The sequence below is a fragment of the Micromesistius poutassou genome (genome assembly GCF_964030765.1).
Source record: "Micromesistius poutassou genome assembly, chromosome: 15".
Classification (NCBI taxonomy): Eukaryota; Metazoa; Chordata; class Actinopteri; order Gadiformes; family Gadidae; genus Micromesistius; species Micromesistius poutassou.
Genome location: NC_140285.1, coordinates 5,114,885 through 5,139,998, shown reverse-complemented (window position 1 = coordinate 5,139,998; position 25,114 = coordinate 5,114,885). Strand labels below are relative to the sequence as shown.

The following is a 25,114-nucleotide window of genomic DNA, read 5'->3' as shown; positions in this document are numbered from 1 at the left end:
TGAATTCACAGCAAGTGGCTTTGGATGAAATGACTTAACAGTTTATAGTAATATGTATATAAAACATGATGAAACATGATATTAAAAAATTTAATGAAACTAACAAGAGTAAATAGCTCTAAGAAATGTATGCTGGCGTTGACATTAATTCACAACACGTGTGTCTAAGCAGCTGTGGTATGACCTGTGACCTCCTGGTGACGGTGGTCTCACCTTGCTGTCCAGTCGGCTGAGGTCATCCTCAGAGGCATCAGGAGACAGGATGCAGTAGAACTTGGGCTGTAACGTCGCATCTGCAACCATACAACAGGGACAACAATGTCTTATTATATCTGACACTTTGGCTCATCGCTTCTGGACTGGTTGCTAGGACACCGCTGCCGGGGCTCTACCTGCAGAGCAGTGTTTGGACCAGTTCTCCTCCACCTCCTTGAAGCCGTAGTAGAGAGGGAGGCTGCCCCGCTTGCTTCCGTCCTGGGGTGAACCGGGTCCGGACGAGGGCGGGGTCAGGAGGTTGTACTGGACCTAAGAATGAGATCATGATTTACCGTCATGAACAACAATAAATAAAAACAAATAATAGAATCGTCACTGTTAGCATGCAGAAGGTAAAGCAATTTGAATTTTCTGAAGAGATTACTCATCTGTAGAAAATACTCATATCTATAGGACTGGAAAATATTATAAATAGCCATGTGTTGCTCTTACAATACCCTGATACAGTCTTAGAGCAGGTATCCACCAGCGGGAACCAAACCCCTCATCTGGCATCCAGCCATCCTACTACAGCGGCGTTACGCGTTGTTTCCTGTTCCGTGTAGTCCGACTAAGACCACCAAACCAAACCCCTCACTCTGGCCGGCTCCACTCAACCCTCTACTAGTGTAGCTAGACCGGGGCCGTACACCTCTCCTACCTGTTCGAACAGGTACACGGGTGGCTTGGAGTAGTGGTGCAGCATGTAGTCGAGGACCAGCAGCAGGCGGGCCAAGTTGAGGGGCACGGCCTTCAGCTGGGTCTCTCCGTTCTGGGCCACCTCGGAGATGGCCTGGGCCACCAGGGTGAGCACCATGTGGCGGCCTCCCTCCGACAGGTTGTGGAAGAGGAGAAGCAGCAGCTGGAGGTGCTCCACGTTGAGGTCCTCGTCGCCGGGGACGGAGCCCTGGATGGTGTGCTGCTTCAGGGTGCCCAGGAACCTGCAGGGGGCCAGGGGAGTGGAGGGGAATATACATGATGAACACAATTATTGCAATACTGTTATTAGGCACCTCACCACAATCACTCTATATCCAAAGCTACTCGATGTATGTTGGCCAGCAGATGGAATTTTGGACACAGAAAATACAACAAAACCAAGGAAGCAAATAATAATTAAAAAAAAGATAAACTACTAACAAGATAAACATAGATTACACTTGGTTGAGGAAAAAAAATTACGATTGAAAAGGGAATAGAATGAGTATGGGGCTTACCGTTCCCAGACTTTGATGCACTCGGGTACATCAGGCTCTCCCTGCAGCGTGGCCTTGTGCTGCCATATCAGGAGCAACCTGGAGAGCACCGAAAGGGACTGGGGGTGGATGTACAGGGGCCACGGGCCCTCTGAGAACGGGGCCACCCCCAGCTGTTGAAGCAGTGTGCTCTGGGGAAACACACGGGAAGCATTTATTGAGAATTGTACGAGGGATGCACAAATGTAGAGCAGTGAGATCGGCTGCAGCTTTTTTGAGCAACCACACGCTAAAGGTAATATTGACTAGTTAGGTTATAATCTGAGCAAATAGTAAATGACCACTTCCTTTACCTGCAGGGCTGGAGATGGTAGGTCTGAGGTCACAAGTGTGTGGTTGAAGTGGTAGAGGGCCAGAGAAAACACTTCATCTGAGGAACCTGAAATGAAACACAGTGCACCTTAAGAGTGAGGACAGCGTACAGTCTCCAGCATCTGAGAGCGTCACTGGACAATAACTTTAGGATGGCACTCAATAAATACAACTAACAGGATAAAAGTTTTGCTATGTACAAATCTTATGGAGAAAGGTATTACTTTGTAGCAACACAGATGGACAACATATATAGTTGTACAAAGTAAAACTTTTAGACACATTAAGACCTGCATGTGTTTGCGTCTCTAATGATCTTTCATCTCTGTCCCATGTTAAACAAAGTCCTTTAAATTTCAGCAGTCCTCTTGCATAGGTGTCGATAAACTCCACGACCCAATTAAAGCTTATATCCTCCCTGTAAATAGACGTAATCATGTCCTATGTCTATAGGTCATCTGTGTAGTTCCTCATCCCCCTAGCCTACCTTTCACATCTTTGTCCACGTCCTTGATGATGCTGGCCAGCGTGGCCATGTGCTGCTCCGTCAGGGACACGCTCAGGTAGTTGCGGATGAAGTTGTTCCTGGACTTGAGCATGGAGGTGGTGATGAAGTTCAGGATGCTAGAGGTAAGGCCAAGGAACTAGGAAACAAGGAAGAACACTTATCATTTCCAAATGTAAAATACTATGCACCAGAAAGGAAGGCAAGGAAGCCAAAACTCACAAACATCTATATTACACAAAACAAATGATAAAATGAAAACATTGATATAAAATCAATAAATATAATTAAACAAGCAGCTCACCAGCTCTGGGTCTTTGCGGCCCGCCAGGATGTTGCCGTTTTCGCTCGGATTGTGCTTGCTGGGGCTCTTCAGACGGGGAGAGGTCTCCAGGGGTGGGGGTGGTGGAGGAGGTGGAGGGGCAACCTTCTCTTTGGAGGGGGAGATCGTCTCCTCAAACCAAAGGCCCAAGATGGGCTCACTATCATCGTCTGGAAGGACACACTGGATGTTTAGTGCGTTACGCTCCGAGGCAGGGACGGCGTGGTGTATACACACGTGCCAAGAAAACAAAATCAATACATGGCGTTGGTTCGGTGGCTGAGGTGACATCAAAATGCAGGTAGTATCAGCGTTCAAGCTAGATTGGGACACCTATAAATGCTGTGCAGATGGCAGCTGGACAAGAGCAAGAAGACCACCGTTACTAGTGAAGAAACAAAAAGCAATGCAGGAAGGTGATCGATGCAATGGCTACCGTCGGCTTCATATATACCGCTGAGCAGACCAATGGAAACAGGAATTATAGTAACTAAGTTGTACATTTAAAAATGACAACTAAATGTGATTTGTTAAATGCATTAAATACTCAAAGAAAATGTTAAGTTATGGGTGAAAATTACAGTAGTTGCCAACCGAGAAGACGGTATGTTTATCTGCTAACGCATATTAGCTCACAGCCAATTCTGTTTTTTCAACCTAAAAGATTCTACAAATCTTTTGACTTCTGGTTTAAATTAACCGCCCAAAACAAGAGCGGTCATTGGCACTGGCAAATGTGCACTCAATGTATTAAGTTAGTTACACCCAATAGTAAAATAAGGTGACATAATAGATCAGATGACCTCCACTTTGTACGACTTGGTTATTCAAATATCTGAATCTAACAGGGCACTAGGCGAAAGTTATCCCATGGGGAATATCAGTTTAAGTTGATATTCACATCTGCATGCATAACAAGAGAACCGTAGCTCATTGGGTGAAGGCAAGGCGGGGCATAGTGAATACAACCTAAGCCTTTAGTCTTACAAGCATAACAGGAACATTTTGTAGTTGAAGGATAATACCAGTTTATACGGACATGGGTTCCAATGTCAGCTGTTGTCAACATGACCGTTGTAGCCAAAGAAGTGTGTTAACTATTAGTAGTGGATAGATTTCTATCTCCAATACATTTAAATTAGATACCGGAGATACTGTAGCAGTATGCATGTTAGGCGTCGCCACTGCAAGTTGCAGGGAAATCACACCTCTGAATGTCAGAATGGGGTTCAATATAAATCTAATTTCAGTAAAGACAAGATGTCATATCCATCGACATCACTGGTATTATCCTTTACACTAGTCAGAGCCAGAGACAAACACTTTAGCCCAAGTCAATTAATTAGGATTGTTTGAGGGTTTGGACAAAGCGCGTTCCTCTGTGGCTCCGTTATGTTGTACAGGTGACAAGCCCCAGCTCAAGAGCCTACGTTTTGTGTGACATACAACGACAACAGAAACAACATCAACAAAGTTAGGTCTAGGACAGTGATGCGGACACCAAGGTCTGGGTAAGCCCACCCACCCCCATGAGGACAGAGAACTGCTGACCTGAGACACAAGCTGCACTTGGGTTCTCCTGTCTTCTCTCTGCTGAAACAGCACAACACTGTCAACTACACTGGCATCGTGCAACGGAAGCAGCACAGTTTGGATTAGTGGGCGCTGGGATGGTCTTTGTGTGCGGATGCAGACATGTGGGGGGGGGGGGGGGGGGGCACTTACAATGGCTGCCTCAGGGGGATAACTTTACTGACCTGATACTAGACTGGTCTGAATTGGCTGCAGATTTTTGCTAAAAGGATCTGACACTGGCCTAAACAGCACAACGTTTTTAAACCCTTCCTGTACACAACTCAGACCTGATGCTAGTTCTTTGAGGGGTTAAACACACAAACACACAGGGGTGCTGCTTGATTATACATTCAGGTCTTTAAACCAGTGTCTTTGTAGGCTTTTTTCTAACTGCAGCCTGTCCATTGTTTTAATGGTGATGTTGGTGGCAATTTAAGTAGCTGAACAAACTCATCTTTGCATGTGCATTTCAAATGGCCAAATCAAATCTCGAATGTCATGGCATGCCGTCAGCAGCATGAAGCTTATACAAATATGCATAAATAATATATGGAATTTTATTCATTGTGCTAATCAACAACACAAAATGTAAAACGGTCGCAGCAATATGGCAGCAAACTAAATTTCACCAAAATGTGCACATGTACTGTTGAAACGTCCTGTTTATATGATTCTCTCAAGTGATCAATGGAGAGTAACAGAAAGAGTAAAGAATGCTGTGAATAGCAAATAACACCCCAATAGTGTATGGATTAACATAGGTGGTCTTTTTTCCAGTAAAACAATATTATTCCATACATTTTTTGCTACAATTATGAACTGTGCATTGGGCTTAAGTAATTACATTATCAACAACATCAGAAAAATAAACGAACCAATCTGTGGAGACTTGTTATTCTACGCCCTGGTCAGAGCCCCAGTACAGTACAATGTACCTTGGCTGCTGTCCTCCTCCGTACTGCTGAAGTCGTCCTCGTAGAAGGTGTTGGAGTCTGTGGAGGCGCTGGCATCGCTGCTGACGGAGCCCTTCCTCTGTCGCTGGAGCACACACGCCTGGAGGACAACCAACACACGGTTGTATCAGTGAGCGAGGTGCATGGCATCAGCTTGCTCATTAAAAAATGCATTTCCCCAAAGATATCTTTGTAAATCGCTTTGGATAAAAGTGCTGCACGAAACTAAGATATTACTATCAGTCTATCAGTTAAGGTGTTGGGCATATATGCTATCCCCAACCACTGATAAAATTGGATTTGACAAACATCCACAAACACTATACTTTGCAAAGACTTTAAGACTTTTGGACATGGGGCACACCGGGGCTAGGAGTGAGCTAGGAGTCCACACCTTCTTGTAGGAGGTTGAAAGCAGGGTGAAGAGCAGATTGGTCAGAGGCACAGAGTCAATGAGCCTCTGGACTCTCTGGATGGAGGTGCTCTGAGCCATGATGTTGAGCTCTGCTGGGGGCCCATCGCTGGCCCAGCCCTGCATTAGAAACATCACGTGTTAAATAAGTCATTGTGGGGAAAAAACGTTTTGTGATGAACTTGGAGGCTAGGAATGATCATACAATACCCATTTTACTTTTTCATGCATTTATTTATAGAGAAATTCACTCATTTGTAAATTGGAATTCTGAATATATTTCACGCAATTTATAAAATAATATAAAATAAAAAGGCTGACAAAATTTGTAGGGAAAATAAAACTCATGAAGTCAACAGACTGACCAGCGGATGGTTGTCACATGCTTTGCAGCCTCCTGTTCCCTATCACCAATCAAATGAAGTAACGCTTTCCTGATCTGCAGTAACACTCTTAGGTTTCACTTTCATTTCCTCTGAACTCAAGACTCCCAGTTTCACAGATACACAGCAACATTTTCAGCGTGCAGTATGACTCAGAACCACGGGGGCACTTCAACATGCAGAAGGACTCACGGTTTGTGGGGTGGGTCTTACCCGGTGAAGGGCTTCCACCTGGAGGTCTTGGAACAGGGAGGTTAGTAGTTTGATGGCGTGGTTGGCCAGGATGACGGAAAGGACTCCAAACCCTTGGTGCCTTGAGGAAAGAAATTAAAAACAATTACAAAAAATATATATAATCTGCATTGAATACAAAGCATTAGGCCATGTTAAAATAGGAAATAATGTTTACAGTAGTAACTTGGAAAACCTTGGAAAATAAATGTAATAAACTGAAGAATAAAGCCCAAAGCACCCAGCGATCAAATTTCAATTATTTTTTGTTGCACGCCCCAAAAAGCAAATATAATGATATCGTTAAAAAAAGGAAAGCACCCAGAGCAAGAATTGAGCGGTGCACGGAAATCCAAAATCACTTTGTGTGCGTCATGCCATGTGCTTTGGGCTGAAGAATAAAAACGTCATGTAAGCATAGCAGCAGGCATGCATGACAGAGTCGTGCCAACACGTACCCTTTGCCGGGGCCCAGTTTGGGCGAGCCCGCGCCTTCCTTGGTGCGTGCGGCAATGTCCCGCACGCGCAGGGCGGCCAGGGGGTCCTTCTCCTTGCCCTTGTCGGCCAGGGCGGTGGGGCTCAGGTTGAGGATCAGGTACAGGCTGTTCAGCAGGCACCAGGCTCCCAGCAGCTGGAAGTTCTGGTAGTGCTGCAGCCGGACACAGAATGGACATTGATTATGATTGGTCCAGTACTGACAAATAACAAAACAATTATAATTGATGTTATGTATCGTTCAATCATTATTATAGCATAATACAGATATTAGAAAAAATGTATATATTCTGATAAATTCATGGCAATGTATAAATGTATATGCTCTTCACATCTTGGTTGTATTCATAGATACTCACCTCTCCTCCAGCTCTGCGAGAGTTACTGATGGCCTGTCCAATCATTTCATAGATCTCCAACTGTTTTGAAACACAAAGGTTTTCCTCGTTAAACTGGAACACCACTGAATACTTCCTCTCACTGTCGTCACGTCATGCGTTAAGTATTCCTACTCACACATTTCTGCACGATGGTGGCAGCGTCGTTCTCGTAGTCTTCCTCTTTACTGCCGGTGGAGGCTGAGCGGAGCTGCAGGCCGCTGCCCACCTGCAGGATTGCCATGCAGGTAGCGACGCTCACACCTGGAGCACAGTAGTGGTATCATTTGACAAATTCCAAACGGCCAAAATATGAAAAATAATAATATACAATAATATGTATATTTGATTATCCCCATTAGCATTGCAATTAACCAACCAATAACTCCATAAAAGTAAAACATGCACATGGCCCCTTGTTAAAGTGATAACCACCAAAGAATCGATGTTTCGCTTAATGTCAGAGTAGATGACTGAATTCTATGGTGACACTTTGTATAATGCATCGATCACATTGACCCTACCAGCATAGAGACAGCTTAGGGCCAGCACGGTCATATCCAGTAGCCTGCCAGGCGTCAGGGGCTCCAGCACGGGAAGGGAGAGTGTGTCCAGTGCCATCGTTACGTCAATGACTAAAGAATGAAACCTGCACCAGAGGGAGGGAGCAGAAAGTAGGTGAGCCGAGTGCCACTTGCAGACAAGACGCTACTGTTACTCACACTTTCTTTCTTCGAATGATAGGAACTGGAATAGGGCCGCTGTCGCCTTATTCTTACAATTGCATTATTCGTGTACATGCAGATTGGAGAATGTAGTGATATCTCACTAGATTGATATGCCCTGATAACAATACGATTAATAGGTCCCCCTTTTACCAGTCACTAGTTACTTTGCATTACATTGAAAAGTATTAAACAATTGTTGATGTAAAATGTCATGCAACACTTATTCAATATTATTTTGCTTCGATCATGCCGCAAAAAAAAAACAAGAATGGGTGACTCCACTGAAAGGGGGAGAGGGGTTACCCGTTGCGAACGGCGGTGGCATCAGCCACCGTGGCGGGCATGATGAAGAAGGAGTTGGCTGATACAGCATCCTGGAAGCGGTTGATGTAGCGGAGGAAGTAGGGCAGGTTGAGGCACACCCGCAGCAGCTTCTCTGACCCACCTACAAGAACCAGAACAATGCTGAACCAACAGACAAGCCCAAACTGAAGCACCTTTCTGAATAATAATGCATTTTTCAGTTTGTAATATATTACATTTCCTTAAAATATAGTTTCTCACCTAGTTCCTGTAAACTGGACACATTCTGAGAGACAAAGGCATTCTTCATTTTGGCCTGGATGGCCTGATCTGTTGTCATTTGCTCATCACAGTCGCTCTCGGCCTACATTGAAAGGGAACAAAAAAGACGTTTCATTTTAAGGAGTTAATGCGTGATTTTTCTACTGACAAGCAAGCCAGTAGGAGCTTACTGGGGGGTTGTGAGAGGGCTTACCTGCGTGTGTGATGCAGACGGAGAGGACAGTAGGGTCGTTAGGTCAGGGTTAAAAACTGAAGTCAGTTGGTTGAAAAAGTTCATTTGCACTTCCTTGTGCCGGAGCTCTGGGTTCAGGACACTGGGAAGCTCCTTCTGGTCCTCCACTGTCGGATTAAGTTGAATCATTAGAATGACTTAATGAGTACTAATTATCCATCCTCAGATTTAATCATTAAATTATATATTTATTGTGGAATCAAAGCTGACCTTGACGTTTAACATTAAAAGCAGTCACACTTTTTCATCCAATGCCTAAATATAAAATATCTAATTATCTTTGACATCTGGGCCGGTCTAAGTCAAGCCTCCAAATGCTAGATGCCATTGGAACAGGACCGTTGGATTTCCAACTGAAAAGGCTGTGTTTTCGCTTGCTAAACAGGATACCAATCCAAACACCATCCACCCAGGCAGACGTGGCCCGTGATGCCATGCACTCACCATCTGAGAGGGTCTTGACAGTTTGAGGCAACTTGGCAGACTTCATCATTGCAGTGAAAGTGATGATCTCTGTGCGGTCTAGTCTGCTGCAGCCTGTGCAGAGTCCTTTTATCAGGAGGATCAGGTGTTTCTAGGTGGGAGGGATGAAAGATTTACTCCTGAGAAATCTTGAGGAAATTTGAAAATAATACCACTCAAGCGATCACAAACAAATAATGTCAAGTCATGTCATAATTTCATATTTTGAATGAATATATTTAACTTCAACCATTTTTTAAGCAACATTAATTCAGAAAAAACTGGTGACCAGATAATCAAAATTTCGAGCGGTATAATTGGTTGATATGAAGTGTGCTTTTGTTCCTCGGCAGTTGGTCTTACCTGCGACACGGCGCATGCTTCGTCTGGGTTCTCCAGCCGTAGCAGAGAGAACTCGATCAGAACTTTACATGCTGAGGCTACGGACTGCAGCTGGTTCCTTGGTACTACAAATACAGGCAGAGGAGGATTAGGTCAACAATGGTGCATATTTGCCCATTTGTAAAAGACACCACGCTATCAAGAGCCAGAGTGGCCATCAAAACATACAGGATTCAATATGGACATAGTTTGTGACCCTCGTCCAGCCTCATATAACTGAGACATTGGATGTGACAGAACATTGTCTGCAAGTAGCCTAGGTGCTGCACAAGGCCAGCAAGACAATTACTTACTTTGTCCACATACTGTGGTGATGTAATGTGCCGAGAGGGCCACGAATGATGAGTAGAATGGCTCATACTGTTTGTCATGGTGAAGAATCTCTGATTCACTGCAAAGGGAAGGTACAACACATTATTATAGACACGTTCAATAGGACAGGGAAAGAGCGAGACGTAGACTGAGAGGGAGAAAGAAATACACACTGATTAAAACTGACAGTGGTTCAACTTGAGAAACTATGCAAAACGTCTGGTATTTAGGTCATACCACGCAAAGCAGTGTTAAAATACCCCATCAATCATAATCAGAAATAGAAACACAGCTGATTTTATAAAAGAAAAGGTACAGTATGGTCGATTTGCATTTTCAAGCCAGCTTGAGTCAAAATATTGAAGAAAAAGTGCTGCTCCTCACTCCTTCTCAGAACACTACCTACCCTCAAAAACCTCTACTGCTGCAGAGGAAAAGCATTTGAGTCCTGTAAACCTAAAATTTGTGTCTACACAACAATGTGTTTTAGTGCACATTTAAAAACACTTTTTGCCATATATTAATGCCATGTTTTTTTATGTTTTTGTGTTTATTTCTGCCATAAATGCTAACTCGCAGTAACTCGCAAGTAGTTTGGCCCATACAGTAAGCTGGTTTTCCTCCAGTCTCTGACAGTGTAAGCTACATTCGCACTGTGACGTGGACCTACACTACAAACAGATGAGACGCACGCTGCAAAAGGAGATGCAAATGTGTGAACTCGTCATGCCTCAGAGAATAGCTCACTAAAAACATTATGGGAAATATAATATAACACTCTACATTTTGCCATATCCTAAAAAACATTACAGCTAGAACATCATCTTCATGCTTTACTGAAGTGTGAACACAAAGAGTTCAACTATTTGCTTCAGCAGTGTGAATAAAAATGTCGCTAGAGAGACCCAATGAACATTGTATAAACCCAAATTATATTGAAATGTTTTTTTGGATTTAATTTAGTGTATAGCTGATGTGTATTTTTTTGTGTATAGGCTGGCCAGCTTCTGCCACTCTCCTAACCTATGTCTTACCATTTTGGATAATGTTCCTCCACTTATGTTTAGCAATAGGCAACAAGAATATTTAGATAATGCCCACAACGTAGGCTTACACCTTTTCCCTGGAGAAAAACAACTTATCATGACTAATCAATGGCTTTCATGCTGGGATGCCAACATACTGCCCCACAAGAGGTTCCATTGCATCATCCATCTCTATCCAAAAGACCAACAGCTGTACCTTCAGCATGCCATTTAGCCTGTCGTTGATCTTATGGACGAAAACACCACAGCCCCAGATCACAACAGGCCTGTGGCATATCAGGTTGTGGTGGCTCAAACAACCAGGGGGCTAATGTGTCACCACCAGGCAGAAAATAAGTTATTAATGGCCAACAGGTTAGAGGAACATGGTATACATAATTTAATATGCATTAGACCATTTGAAAAGCTGGATTCGGGTGCTTTCACACCTGAGCTGTTGGGTCGATTTTAAACCAACCCTGGAGTGTTTCCCCACATACTACGGTTTGTTTAGGGAGATGTGAATGCCAATTCCTATTCTGGTTCAGACCAAACCAACTGGTCTGCTTGCAAACGGGGGGTCTCTGCCTGCTTAAGTGAACTTTGGTTCAGTTTGCTTTAGGTTAGAACATGATCCAAACCAATTATGTGAAGCGAACTAAAAGTCATTGTGGGTTAAATGTACACTTTTGCTGCGAACTGGAAATAATAAAACATTCAGCCAGGTATACGTGAAATTTACCTAGATTAAAAAGAGGTGTGGTCAGATGTGATGGAATCATGAGGTGAAAGCACACAAAATATGGTCGGACGACTATATGAAGCATTTGCTTTTGGTCATTCACAAAAACACTGATGTTTTTAAATTATTCAGTGACTGCATGGTGGACATGGGTGAGCTGCAGGACATGTATTGTTTACAATGTGTGGTTAGCCTAACAAAGTCAAGTGTGAATGCTAATGAAATGCAACAAAGTATCAACTTCATCCCTGAATCTGGATGATTGTACCGAACTCCAGGTGTGAAAACACCCGTTAGCCTCATGTTCTCCCCTTTGACAGGACCCTGTAACATCAAAATGGGTACATTAGGGCCCAGCCAAAAGTGGAAAATTGTTAACTATATATATTAAGCAAGTGCAAAACCAAAACGGTTTAATCAATTCAATTGCATTCCAGGACCTTGTTCAATATTGTTTTTTAACTTTTAAGCACATATAACGCATATCAAAATAAGAATGGAAATGGTAACCTCTAAGCCAAATGTGAACATAGAACCATCTAGAGACAGTGATCCCTTTAGACTTATCAAATGTCAACAGTATTGTATAATTTGGTATGTCTTCTCCAGACCCCCCTGCCAACATGCTTTGCAGTAAACCATATATATGGTAAGAAACCATTTACTATAAATGTTTGCTAATGATGGCCCTTTCATCAGAATTCCCCTTAATGCCTTTTTACAGGTGTTGTTACAGTACACAACACATGCATAGTAATTTATCTTAACTCATCCAACCGTTTATTAAGGGTTAGGGGTTTTTACAGGCTTTTATAATAAGAGCTTCCTATAGTTACGATGAAGTGGCAAAGCAGCTGGCCAGAAGTGCAACATAATTCCTATAAGTATATGTCAACAAGGGAACAAGTCCCACCAAATAAGGATTAACCAACAACCGTAGATAGTTATACGCAAACGACTGTTAAACAAGCTGCCAAAAACATCTAAACGCAATTGTTCAAAATCGCAATTGCAAATGTGCTGCTTAATAACTAAAACTAGTTACAGACTGCGGCCTCGTGACCCGCCCCCTTTACGGTTATTATGTAGTATTTAACAATTTCATAACAGTATATAACAAGACAACTTCTACAAGTAGCCCGACACACCCTCCAAAATGTATGGACAGGTTTGCAGTCCCCCTTTATATCACCTCATTAGTTACGAGGAACTACACCTTACATGAACCGTCTAGATATGTCTATGATTTGTCCAGTCACACAACGAGTCCAACCAGCTGCCATGGCAGCTAGCAGACAGTGTCATGTTGACAGGCCCACGGATAACATGAACCAATACCAATATTAAACTAAATCCGGCCCATTACAATTAACCAACAGACGCTGTTCATGGTCAGCTGCTAGGCTATATCTTGAAGCTCCAGGACGCTGGCCAGCCAGGTCTCCAGGCCAGCTAGCCTGTTGGTCCTGTTGGTGTTAGCTAGCTCATGATAAAGCATATTTTCACTTGAGACAACGTTGAGACACATAACTAATCATAACAACGCGTTACCAATATGCTGGCCATGCTGTACAAATGCTCGCCATGTCTGGTGCGTTATGTTTCGCTTGTCTTTCAAGTGCGTATATGCCATGACACACAAGTACGCTAGCAATGGAGCTAACGTCAAGCCAGTGAGTCGAGGTCAATGTAAACTGCACTGTAGTGTAGCTGGGGAACTGTGTAGCCGCTAACGCTAGCACTGTACCTGGGCTAGCGGGCTAGCGAGTTAGCAGAGCGGTGGAGTCCGCGGTTGACATGGCCATTATCTGTGTCAACAGAGAGACAATAGTCCCCCACACATAAACGGTTACCTGTTGATAATAGAGCCAACGAGTTGAGGTAGCTCCTTCGTTTCAAAAGCGGTGTAAGAAGCCGATAAAAGCGGTCGTACTGCCGCTGTCCATTCGTGCTCCCCATCTTCTCCGCTCGACGCCATCTTGAAATAATGAGGGGGAAAAAAAACTGCCACTAGAAGGAAAAATTGTTTATCGAAAGTAAATCACAAGGGGCGCTCATGTTCCAAACCAATATATGGAAAACCTTAATTGTTTAGTAATGCCATTAGGGTTCTTTAGATGTGTAACGCTACTGTAAATTCCCTCACTTAATATAATGTATAATAAATAAAAGAAAAACTTCTATGAGATGATAATAAGGAGGACCTTGTGAAAAATCAAGATATTCAAGGTATATTCAAGGCTTCAAGTCAAAAAAGTATTACCAAAATATTGTTAACATTTAACCCAAATACAATGGAGGATCAATATCTTTGTCATAGTCTTTGGTTTAAAATTACAAACTGGGTTAGGGTGGTTTTATTTAATAGAAACCAGACAACATAGATCTGACCATAGTTTATTCATGTTCATTTCATTTGAGTCAAAGAGACATAGACTGTATACTTATTTCCCGAGCAACTAAAGTGAAAATGAGCATTTTAGAATTCATAGAAAGATATCTCCTATCTTGATTTTCTTATCTTAAGTTTTTCATTGCCATGGCTCCTATGGCCCCTCTCAAAAACACAAGTTCTGTGAATATGATCAAGACGAGGGACACCCGGCCCAGCAGGGGGCGCTATACGCGGTGAGCTACGGAAGTGGGAGCCTGCAGAGAACACTTTATTTCCTCTTTTCCCCGTAGGGCCATAGCGAGCCGCTGCTAAAATGGCTATTATATTCAATTTATGTTTTAATTTATTTATATTGTGTAACTTTGCTGGTGCTGTCTTCGAGGATCAAGTTGGGAAATTTGACTGGTAAGATCGATCCCGCGAGTTCCTTGCTGTATTGTAGAGGCGATATTTTGGATTGATTCAATGCTAATGCTAGCACCTGTCACTGCCATCAGATTGCAACCCCGAGTGTGCTGAATAGGGTTGGAGCATAATCTATGTAATCTGCGCAATTTATGAAGGATTTATGAATTAAATGTTGCTATAAACGATGTGTTTTTGCAATGAGCGTTGTTAATGTTTCACCAGTTATTGAAATCTCTCTTCATAGTATTTCTATGTAATTATTTAATGACCCATATCCAGAAGAAATTATATTGTTCTTGAGGATAGTGTGAGAAAATTCTTCACGGAATTTCAGTTTGTGTCTTATACTATGATTGTGCTTTATGTATTGGTTTCACACTGAAATTGTCCGAGTAAAACACCTATATTCTTGCAGTTTGTATTATGCTACTTGCATTTCCAAAGGACAAGACAATGTGTGGTGATTCAAATCGCTTTTTGGGCCATTGTTTGTAGGTCAACAGTCTTGGATAATCTACATACAGAGATCCCCCACAATGCATCTCTGAAGCTATACATTGCATTGTTATTGGCTTAAACAATTAATCACAGTCATAATTAATTTCTCGATGAATTTAGAAGTTCATTAATTAACTTAACACTTGCATTGAGACAATACCACATTTTTCATTGTACTGTTTGTTGTGTTATTATGACAGTATGTCAACTTTGTTAATTGTTTTATTTGCAGGCGGCAGCAATATGCAGGAAAAGTTCGCTTTGCCGTATTTGATATGCACGCCCAGTCATCTAAAAAGGTGATGATGGCCACCGAGAGCAATGTGTTTGCCTCAGTGAATACCAGAACTGGAGATCTTGGTGAGTATGTTGGTTTTTTACACATTCTACAGACATATTTTTCTTGCGGCCAAAAGATGACAGTCTTCAGTTGCTTCTCCTACCAAGAAATGCATTTGTTTAACAGTGTGTGAATAAAGTCAGATGACGTAAAAAGTAGTCATAGTACTCAAACCGATACTGTGTACGATTTGTTTCAGCATGGCGGCATGTCGACTCCACGGGGCCGGAGGGAAACATCGATAGTCTTCTGCTGCATGGACAAGGTGAATCTAGAACGATCACAGACAAAGGAACAATCATAGACATAGTAGATAACAGAAAGCTAACTATTTGTTGTCCTCCAGACGCTGTACTTGTGGTCGGGGATGGACGCCTTCTTCGTTCGTGGGACATAAATGTCGGCGGGTTGAACTGGGAAATGGTTCTTGACTCTGGCAGGTGATTAGCACATGCGCTGGCAGTTGCTTTTGTTTATTGTAATTGTTCTTTTTTGTGCCAGTTATTAACTAGTTTTGATTTCCTGTAGTTTCCAAGCATCCAGCTTTGTTGGGCACCTAGACTCAGTGAAGTACGTGGCCGTGCTGAAGAAAGCGGCCATCTCGCTGCATTACCTTTCCAATGGACATCAGAAGTGGCTGGAGAATGTTCCTGAAAGGTAAGGGCAATATCAATACAGAACACAAACACTTAATCCCTTCAGTATTGCCTATATTATTAAGTTAAGTTCTTCTGCGGGTACTTGTATGGTATAGTCAATGATAAGTAAGCATAAGCTTAAAAGCTAGTATGGATGATTTTGGGTAATCTTAATAAAGCCATTATAACGCCTAGTAATAGGTGATCAACCATTAAACTGAACCTCTTTGTTCTCCCCCAGTGAGACCGTTCAGTACCAGGCTGTCTACTCGGAGGGAGATGGGAACGTCTATGTCCTGGGTGTGGTTCCCAATTCCCACATTTCTATTGTAACTTTTAGTGTTGAAGACGGGGAGATCCTTAAGCAGGTAACGTTCATTTCTTTGACGGTTTCTTGCATCACCATATTAAAAAAAACGACTTGGTGCTTTATGCAAAACTGAAATGTTCAGAAACGTATTTCATTCATGTAAAATGCTTTTGGCGGGTCTATGTTTAGGTTCAGGTGGAAGCTCCGTGGCTGTCAGACCTGGGTGCCAACTGTGTGGTAGTGGGCCAGGGGGTTCTGCTGTGCGCAGACGTGGCTACTCTGTCACTGTACACACTGGACCTCCACCTGGAGTCCCAGATGACTCAGATCTCCCTGCAGGTACCTGCCAAAAGCCTCTTCATGTCTGGACATTATTTTTGGAAATATATGGAAATTAACTTTGTTGATTCCATTCTCTCCTGGGAATGGTTTGCGAGTGATTGTGGCTGTCTATCATAACCCCTTTCAAATCGTTAAAGAAACTTCTAAAAGCTGATAAGCCTACACATTCTCCACTGCAATAAATCAAGGTTTAAATTAGGTTTTTAATGACAGGTAAGTTAGAGGTGAAATGATTCCTAACCAGCTATAGTCAACAAATATGTGCATTACCACCAGGCAGGAAGGATCGTATTGTCAGAAGTGGGAAAGGTATTATGATTTGTGACGTATAACAACCTTCTGCGTCTTCTGCATAATGTACCTGATATTCATTAGTTTATCCTTCTCCCGTTGCAGTACCCATCAGCGTTTACTCTTTGATTACGATGCATATCCCAACGGTTCTTGTATCTCTTGAATTTCAGACCCTTGAGCTGGAGCTGTCCCCTGGCTTCCAGCCGGTCCTCACTTCCACCCAGCCCAACGCAGCCCAGTCCCCGCTCTCTGAGTTCTTCCTTCAGCTGGGGCCGGAGCACCACCTGCTCCTGCAGCTCAAAGACAACCAAGTCGTGACACTTAGGGACTTCCAGCCCGTAAGTCACCATTTGATGTACTTGACTCCTCATGGATTTGGGTAATCTTTTGTTGGATTGATTGAACTGCTGAACTCTTCACCATAAATGAACCACTTTTATGTAGGAGGTACGTACGAGTGTTGGTTCCGATTCAAAGTTTCTTTCTGTTAAAAATACCATATTTTAATTTAAGTGGTCAAAAAGAACTAAGATAACCAGAAATGTTAAGCCTGGATTTATAAAGAAAATCATTTTGTCATATTCAAATCTAAACAGTATGCCATCCCTCCTTCAAAATGACCTCACCATCTGTTATGCCGTTCAGAACATTATAACCGGCTGAATGCGGGGGTGAACTCCATGTGAACCTTCTTCGTCTTTATTTCAGTCTCTGCTGGTTTCCTTTGCAACCACTGGTGAGAAAACTGTTGCTGCTGTCATGGCAACCAAGAATACAACGGTGAGTATCTCAGGGGGTCAGATGTTGAAAGCACGTTTCTCACTGATCGTTCACAATGATGATGCTCCTTGAAATGCCCCTAGGGATAGATATGGTCATCTTGATTTTCCATTTTTTGTATTAAATATGATGAAGTCCATGCTTGCATGCTTCTGTAAAATGAATTTAAGTTTGGCTTTTGAAGTATTTTTTTTTTTAGGTAAAAAACAATTTTGGGTCTTGCAAAATTGTGTATATTTAAAAACATGTGTTCATCTGTCATCTTATAATTTGTTTCACCTAAAAACCTCATGCAAGCATGGTGAAAACCTCTGTTCACACAATAAGTCGCTAAGATATGTTGTCTCCCCCCCCCTCCCTCCTAGGCCAACACTATTATTCTCTACAGTGCAGACTCTGGACGCAGACTCCTGGACACCACAATCATCTTCCCTGTGGACCCCAACAGTGGGAAACCAGAGAAGGTGAGTCCACAATTGACATCAAACTGAGGACCACAGAACATTATTTAAATTCAGGAAAACCCAAGCGAAATGAAAGTGCTCTATGGCTTATGCCTAAACATTGCATTATGCCTATGCATAAACAGTATGCCGTCCGTTGTTGCAATCGAATAACCCTGTCCACCTCCATGATGGCTTGCTTTGGTTTCCAGCTGTACATCCAGGCCTTCCTGAAGAAGGACGATTCGGTGGGCTACAGGGTGATGGTGCAGTCTGAGGACCAGACCCTCACGTTCATGCAGCAGCCAGGTAGGAGCTCCCTTCTCTAGTGGCTCTTCTCCTCCTCAACAGGAGTGCCGATCGGATCGCAATGCACTATAGGCATATTGTGACTGATGTTTTAATCTATCCTAAAGTATTATAATCTACTACTATTTTTACAACTGTTTACAAAACAGTTGTAAAAATTACAAAATGAAAATATTTCCATGGTGTACATGGAGGATCAATTGTTTGTCCATATGTCCAACCTTGTTAGTGTTGATATATTTATATATATGAATGTAACTCCCCATAAGGGAATTACATTTATGTATGTCAGTCAGCCAGCCAACCAGCCAGCCAGCCAACACTAACAAGGTTGGACCACTGAGCACCAGAACAAGGGCCAGCCGTTCTTCAGAGGAGTGATGGAGGCTGTGTGGTTGGCTTGCAGGTCGTGTGATGTGGACAAGGGAGGAGGCCCTCTCGGATGTGGTTACCATGGAAATGGTGGACCTGCCTCTCACTGGCACGCAGGCCGAGCTGGAGGGGGAGTTTGGCAAGAAGGCTGGTAATGGAGCCATTTTTATTTGAATACAGATGATTCACCTTTTTGTAACCATTTGATTACTATGTTTTCAAACCTATTGTGGTCCATCCACAACAATTGTTTTCTTGAACCTTAACCTACATTTTCAGTAGTATCTTTTTAAATTAAAGAAAAAAATTCCTAAAACATTACATTGTAGAGTTAACGTTATGCAGGTGATTATGGCCGAGCTGATTTATTGTAGCAGCTGTGGTTTTTAAGTGTCAGCAGGTGGAGGTTCCAGCAGCGGTCCAGTCTCTGTTCTCTCACACTGTTGCTGTAATGCTAATGCTCTAATGCTAATGTTCTGTAAGCTTCATCCTCCTTTTGTTTTTCTTGTCCTTTTATTTCAATGCGGCATTTGGATTTAGCCATACAAGGTAATGTGCTTCTCTGCTTTTTGCATTTCTTGCATTTCACATGCTTTTCTGAAAGTATTTTGATGAGAAAAGCATGTTTCCAGCCTTTTAACCCCTTTTCTTCGATATGCGTGTTTCCATTCACTAAATCAAAACATTTCATATAATGAGTCTAACAAAAGTGAATGCTTCAAAGGGCTGCACAGGAAGATTTGAAGGCACCTTCTAACCCTTAAAATGTCAAATAAAAACACCCAAAATCGAACTGGGAAAGCCATGATGAAACCCAAAACACCAAAAATCGGATGTCATTATATATTTCAATGCATAATTAAAAAAAGGTACATAAAATAAACCCTGCAAGGTAGTTATTTGGCGAGAGATTAACAACCCACTGGTCGTTAAATAAGCATAAGTGTATTCAAACAAAACTTTGCAAGCTATCATTTAATGTTTCTATTGAGCACTGGTCACTCGATAAAACCTCATGGTAAATCATGAACATCTGTAAATATGTTTGTACTAAAAAAATATAAAGGCAGACATTTCCGACCTGTTTCTAATGAGAAAACATCATGCCACTCCAGATGCATGTGGCCTTCCTTTCCTCGAATAACGAACCATCTCCTCTTCCATCTCCCTGCTGCTGTGTGTTCTGCCCCGTCCAGACGGCCTGTTCTCCATGGTGCTGAAGAGGCTTTCCTCCCAACTCATCCTGCTGCAGGCCTGGATGGGCCACCTGTGGAAGCTGTTCTATGACGCACGCAAGCCGCGCAGCCAGGTGAAGAACGACGTGACCATCGAGACGCTGTCCCGGGACGAGTTCAACCTGCAGAAGATGATGATCATGGTCACCGCCTCGGGAAAGGTACTTGGAACTTGGTTTCTCTTGGGGTGGGGGGGGGGGGGGGGGGGGGGGGGGGGGGTGGTGGTGAGCTGGCTGTCACCTTGCACGGCTGACACCGACGTCGGTGTGTGAACGTGTGCATGAATGGGTGAATGTGACACAATATTGTAAAGTGTTTTTGGTAAAAGCACTATATAAATGCCGTCCATTTACCATGTGGAACTGGGCTGCTGAGTAATCATGTTTGTGTGGTTTTTATGTGTATTGTGGATTGTAATGGCCATTAAATAGTGTCTTATTCATTGGCATACATGGACTGTTTTTGAAAATGCATTGGATAAGCAGCGTAAATATAAGCTAAGATGGAGCTTAATTCATTCTCAGACAGGAAATACAGGACCGTTGCAGAAAATTAAATCCTTTCTGTGTTTGCCGTGCAGCTCTTTGGCATTGACAGCAAGACGGGCACGATCGTGTGGAAGCACTACCTGGAGAACGTGCCGGCAAACGCAGCCTTCAAGCTGATGGTGCAGAGGACCACCGCCCACTTCCCCCACCCGCCCCAGTGCACCCTGCTCATCAAGGACAAGGTGGGTGGAGACTGGGTAGACTGGGTGCTCGGTGGACTGGCTCACACAGGGAGGTCTTTGTTGTGCTTCTGTAGCGGTGGGAACTGCAGGTCGGGCATGTCACAAAGGGAAATGTTTTCTGGTAAATGGCGACTAGATTGTAATCAGAATTTCTGGTAAATTATTTTGTTACATACAAATGAAACAGGAAGTAAACTTATTTTTGCTGCCAAAGATATCTCATATAGCTGCATCAGATATCTCTTTGATACTTTAGTAATTGTTGGAAATTCATTTGCATAAATGCGTCAGTCATGTGTGGGCTGTGTGCTTGCATGCAGATACATCCGTTATGGTCAGGACTTCAAAGTGTGTGTGTGTGTGTGACGGTTTTTCCTAGGACACTGGACTAGGCATGCTCCATGTTTTCAACCCCATCTTCGGGAGGAAGAGCCACGTGGCGCCCCCCTCCCTGCCCCAGCCCGTCCTCCAGTCCATCCTGCTGCCCATCATGGACCAAGACTACTCCAAGGTCCTGCTGCTCATCGACGACCAGTACAAGGTACCCGCATGACGTTGGTGCTGACGTGAACACCCACCACCGTTGTCAATTTAATTCAATCCTAACTGTAAGGAGATTCCAGGCATCCAGTCGCAGCCACCACAACACGGAATAACCATGAATAATGAATTAGAAGGGCAAAGTGGAAATGTAGAGTGCTGCTAATTTGCCAACAGCACAGACATGATTCACAGAAGAAGTCGTCAGGTTGTGTTTTGTTCATATGAATGAAAAATCCCACTCGGTTTATTCATTATTTCTTTCTATTGAGAGTTCCAGAGCGTTTCCTTAGAGCCCATCTGGTGTCGCCCCCACAGGTCTCTGCCTTCCCCTCCAGTAAGAACGTGCTGCAGCAGCTCCAGGAGATGGCCCCCACCATCTTCTTCTACCTGGTGGACCCCAACCTGGGACGGCTCTCAGGATACCGGCTACGCACGGTCAGCTTAAGTCTCAAGTCGCTTTAATGTGCTTCCTAAGGTGACGAGCGGCCCCGGTTCGATTCCCACCCTTGGTTCCATTGCTACATGTCGTTCCCTCCTTCTCGACCCACTTTCCTAGCCTATACAAATAAGTGACCTCAAACGTTTTACATGCGTCCGATAAAATAACTCTGAAAAACCACATTGAATAAAGGTTTTGTCTTTTTTTCCGCCGTCCTCCAGGACCTGTCCACGGAGCTGATCTGGGAGGTGGTTCTGCCGCTGGAGGTCCAGAAGGTCCTGTTCGTCAAGGGGAAGAGGTCTAACGAGCATGTGCACTCCCAGGGCCGGGTGATGGGCGACCGCAGTGTGCTGTACAAGGTACCCGACTCACCATAGACCCACGCTCATGATCTGAAGGAATTTGTTCATTCACTCCAGTTGATTAAAACAACTGTCCAGTCGCCTGGGGCTTTTATTAGGTTTCCATTTGTCCTACATTCCTGTGTATCCTTCTGCAGAGCTTAGCAAACCTCAGCGTACTCCTCGCGGTGAGGAAGTTTGGCCAGGTCGCAAGACTTAAAAATGACGTGATTGCGTAAAAAAAAAACGCATACCTTGCCATACTTGTTTTGTTTTTTTCGGCAAAAGAACTCCTCCGGCCGAAATAACATCGACCCCGTTTCCCTTCCCCCTCTCCACCCTCCAGTACCTGAACCCCAACCTGCTGGCGGTGGTGACAGAGAGCACGGACCCCCACCCCGAGCGCAGCTTCGTGGGCATCCTGCTGATCGACGGCATCACCGGGCGCATCATCCACGACGCGGTGCAGCGCAAGGCCCGCGGCCCGGTGCACCTGGTGCACTCGGAGAACTGGGTGGTGGTGAGTACCAGTCCCGCTCACTATTTATGGACTGTTACCACACAACGCTTTGGGAGTCTTACTACACCGGTCTGTTTTACGGCATAGTGGTACGGCATAAATCACGATAAAGTGTGTTCTGACTCCGTAAGCCCTTGAAACTCTTAAGACTCTTTGGTTTTACTGCTGTATTAATATTTCAACATACTTTCTTTATTTTTGAGATTGACTGGTAACTAAACAAAATGTGTCATACAAATGTGTGTGTGCCTGTGCCTGTATCTGGCATATGCTTTGACTATTTGTCTACTTGTAGCATAATATCTGCTTATTACTTTATCTGTCACCCCAAAACGTCCCGTACACGGGTTTGAGTAGCGTACGTCCCATCTCAGTTCCCCGCCTCAGACGCTGTGTAACCGCTCTTCCTTCCCTCGTCTCGCAGTACAAGTACTGGAGCACCAAGTCCCGGAGGAGCGAGTTCTCGGTGCTGGAGCTCTACGAGGGCATGGAGCTGTACAACAGCACCGTGTTCAGCTCCCTGGACCGGCCCCACGTGCCCCAGGTGCTGCAGCAGTCCTACATCTTCCCCACCGCCATCTCCGCTCTGGAGGCCACCCTCACGGAGAAGGGCATCACCAGCCGCCACCTGCTGGGTCAGTGTCGCCTTGTTGGTCGGGGTTACGACCACAGGGCCACTTCCTCTGCAGGACTTCCTGGTCGCCGATGTGATCAGTTGTCCTGTTGTTGTTGGTGGATTCAGGAGTGTGGATGATCTCTAGCTTGTTGCCGTCATGTGATTGACTTGATTCAACTCAACTGGATGGCACCTTTTTTTTTTTAAATAATTCTAAGCACTGATGGATTTTCAAGCTCTGATCGGCCTTTACAGTTAGCAATGTGATGAGCTATTGTGTTCAAAATGAACGTAAACATTCACTCACAAACACATCTGTAAGCCCATTTGAACGCTTTCTCACCTACATCCTGTCTGTAGTCGGCCTGCCGTCGGGAGCCATCCTGTCCCTCCCAAAGATGTTCCTGGACCCCCGCAGGCCGGAGATACCCACGGAGCAGAGCCGGTGTGTACCCTAACCCAGATTCACCTCCTCCTAGGATCACTGCTGCTCTCCGTGTTGACCTCACATTACTCCCTTCTGTCCCCAGGGAGGAGAACCTGATCCCCTACGCTCCTGAGATGCCCATCCGCAGCGAGTGGTTCATCAACTACAACCAGACCGTGGCCAGGGTGCGAGGCATCTACACCGCCCCCTCTGGTCTGGAGTCCACATGCCTGGTCAGTCTGCAGTTTGCCATCATTTTTTTTGTTGTTGATTTTGTAAGGGGACCTTGAGTGTGAAGAAAGGCGCCCATAAATAAAGTGCATTATTATTAGTATTATTAATTGTTCCAAATAAAAATATGATTTTTAAATATTGACTATCCATTGCCATACTTAGCTAAAAGTTTGTGGCTTTTCTGCTGTAAATGTTGTGTAAGGGAATCCAATGAGGATGGATTTAGAATGCTTATACATATCACACCTATTTATGTGGCTGTCGAGTCCTCTCAAAATGACGGAGCATCGGCAACAAGAAAATCCCACGACGCATTCCGACATACAAGCCCTATTCCCAACGTGTGTGTGTTTTGCGGGGGGGGGCTAGGTGGTGGCGTACGGGCTGGACATCTACCAGACGCGTGTCTACCCCTCCAAGCAGTTTGACGTGCTGAAGGACGACTACGACTACATGCTGATCAGCAGCGTGCTCTTCGGACTCTTCTTCGCCACCATGATCAGCAAGCGGCTCGCCGAGGTCAAGCTGCTGAACCGCGCCTGGCGGTGAGGCCGGTCTTAAGAGGGGTCACGACCCTTGACCCCTGACGCCCATAGGCTGCATTGTATAGGACCTCTCGCCACTGTTAACTGGGCCCCTGTTTTGCCGCCAGTGTGTGAGGTTGATTACAAGCCATTTTTGAAATCTTTGACACCGCTCTGTTGGGACATCACAAGTGGGAGCGTCCACCCAGATTTATGACGGCTAGATGAGTTGGTACAGTCCACCAAAGAGGCGGACTAAGGACTCGATCTATACATCATACATCTGCGTGGACAGTCCAGTGTGATGTCACAAGTGGGCTACATTTTAAATGGCTTGTAATGACTGAGTGGGAGGAGCCGAGGACAAAATCTAAATGTATAATAACAGTCTTATTTGAACTATGGAGAGGGTGGAGTGGCAGTGAGGTTTAGAAATGGTTTGTCTTTATTTTCTAACTTATTTTTTAAGCGCAAAGATGTGACAGGGTGAGTTAAGTGTTTATGTAGATTTAATTTGATTAACTGTTTAACATGAATAATATGTGGAGAATTAATAAATATCATTTTTATTTGGATGATGAGATTTGTCAGTTGCATCGTTTTGATGTGGATTGATTTGTTCCTGGGAAATTTTGCCTGTGAAAACTGTGAAATTAAGAGAATGAGTGTGATAAAGAGAAATTGCATCCACAACACTTCAAAAGATGATTGCTTTATGTGTATGGTTTTTGACTATCCTTTCTGTCATTTGTGTACTTCCTTCCTAATACTTGGTAACATACACAGTCGTCTCCAGTTCAACCACACACTCC

The 25,114-nt window shown here is 43.9% G+C and overlaps 2 protein-coding genes across 16 annotated transcripts in view; one reads left to right on the top strand and one right to left on the bottom strand.

The window, feature by feature from the left end:
- The window catches only part of ubr4 (ubiquitin protein ligase E3 component n-recognin 4), a gene marked incomplete at its 5' end in the record, with an annotated part of 53,535 nt that extends 39,993 nt beyond the window's left edge, over positions 1-13,542 (bottom strand). For 6 of the 15 annotated variants that reach the window (XM_084480318.1, XM_084480325.1, XM_084480326.1 and 3 more), the window contains 22 exons: positions 214-293; positions 393-525; positions 917-1,196; positions 1,473-1,642; positions 1,805-1,890; positions 2,311-2,467; positions 2,633-2,820; positions 4,202-4,243; positions 5,161-5,278; positions 5,573-5,710; positions 6,166-6,286; positions 6,663-6,853; positions 7,059-7,118; positions 7,216-7,340; positions 7,601-7,725; positions 8,108-8,249; positions 8,369-8,471; positions 8,583-8,728; positions 9,066-9,195; positions 9,447-9,550; positions 9,779-9,876; positions 13,418-13,542. In XM_084480318.1, coding sequence (XP_084336444.1) covers positions 214-293; positions 393-525; positions 917-1,196; positions 1,473-1,642; positions 1,805-1,890; positions 2,311-2,467; positions 2,633-2,820; positions 4,202-4,243; positions 5,161-5,278; positions 5,573-5,710; positions 6,166-6,286; positions 6,663-6,853; positions 7,059-7,118; positions 7,216-7,340; positions 7,601-7,725; positions 8,108-8,249; positions 8,369-8,471; positions 8,583-8,728; positions 9,066-9,195; positions 9,447-9,550; positions 9,779-9,876; positions 13,418-13,542 — 2,862 coding nt within the window. The remainder of the gene's footprint in view (positions 1-213; positions 294-392; positions 526-916; positions 1,197-1,472; positions 1,643-1,804; positions 1,891-2,310; positions 2,468-2,632; positions 2,821-4,201; positions 4,244-5,160; positions 5,279-5,572; positions 5,711-6,165; positions 6,287-6,662; positions 6,854-7,058; positions 7,119-7,215; positions 7,341-7,600; positions 7,726-8,107; positions 8,250-8,368; positions 8,472-8,582; positions 8,729-9,065; positions 9,196-9,446; positions 9,551-9,778; positions 9,877-13,417) is intronic. The other 9 variants (XM_084480328.1, XM_084480329.1, XM_084480330.1 and 6 more) reach the window with 3 other exon arrangements.
- Positions 13,543-14,234: 692 nt separating this feature from the next.
- emc1 (ER membrane protein complex subunit 1) lies at positions 14,235-24,877 on the top strand. The gene is made up of 22 exons (XM_084480043.1): positions 14,235-14,364; positions 15,098-15,225; positions 15,405-15,470; positions 15,552-15,645; positions 15,734-15,862; positions 16,085-16,211; positions 16,343-16,492; positions 16,960-17,127; positions 17,498-17,569; positions 17,935-18,033; positions 18,225-18,321; positions 18,728-18,844; positions 19,890-20,089; positions 20,509-20,658; positions 21,038-21,199; positions 21,517-21,636; positions 21,862-21,999; positions 22,328-22,501; positions 22,926-23,136; positions 23,478-23,562; positions 23,648-23,777; positions 24,148-24,877. Exons 1-22 carry the CDS (start codon positions 14,273-14,275, stop codon positions 24,325-24,327), a joined length of 2,889 nt encoding a protein of 962 aa, XP_084336169.1. The 5' UTR covers positions 14,235-14,272; the 3' UTR covers positions 24,328-24,877.
- The last annotated feature ends 237 nt before the right edge of the window (positions 24,878-25,114 follow it).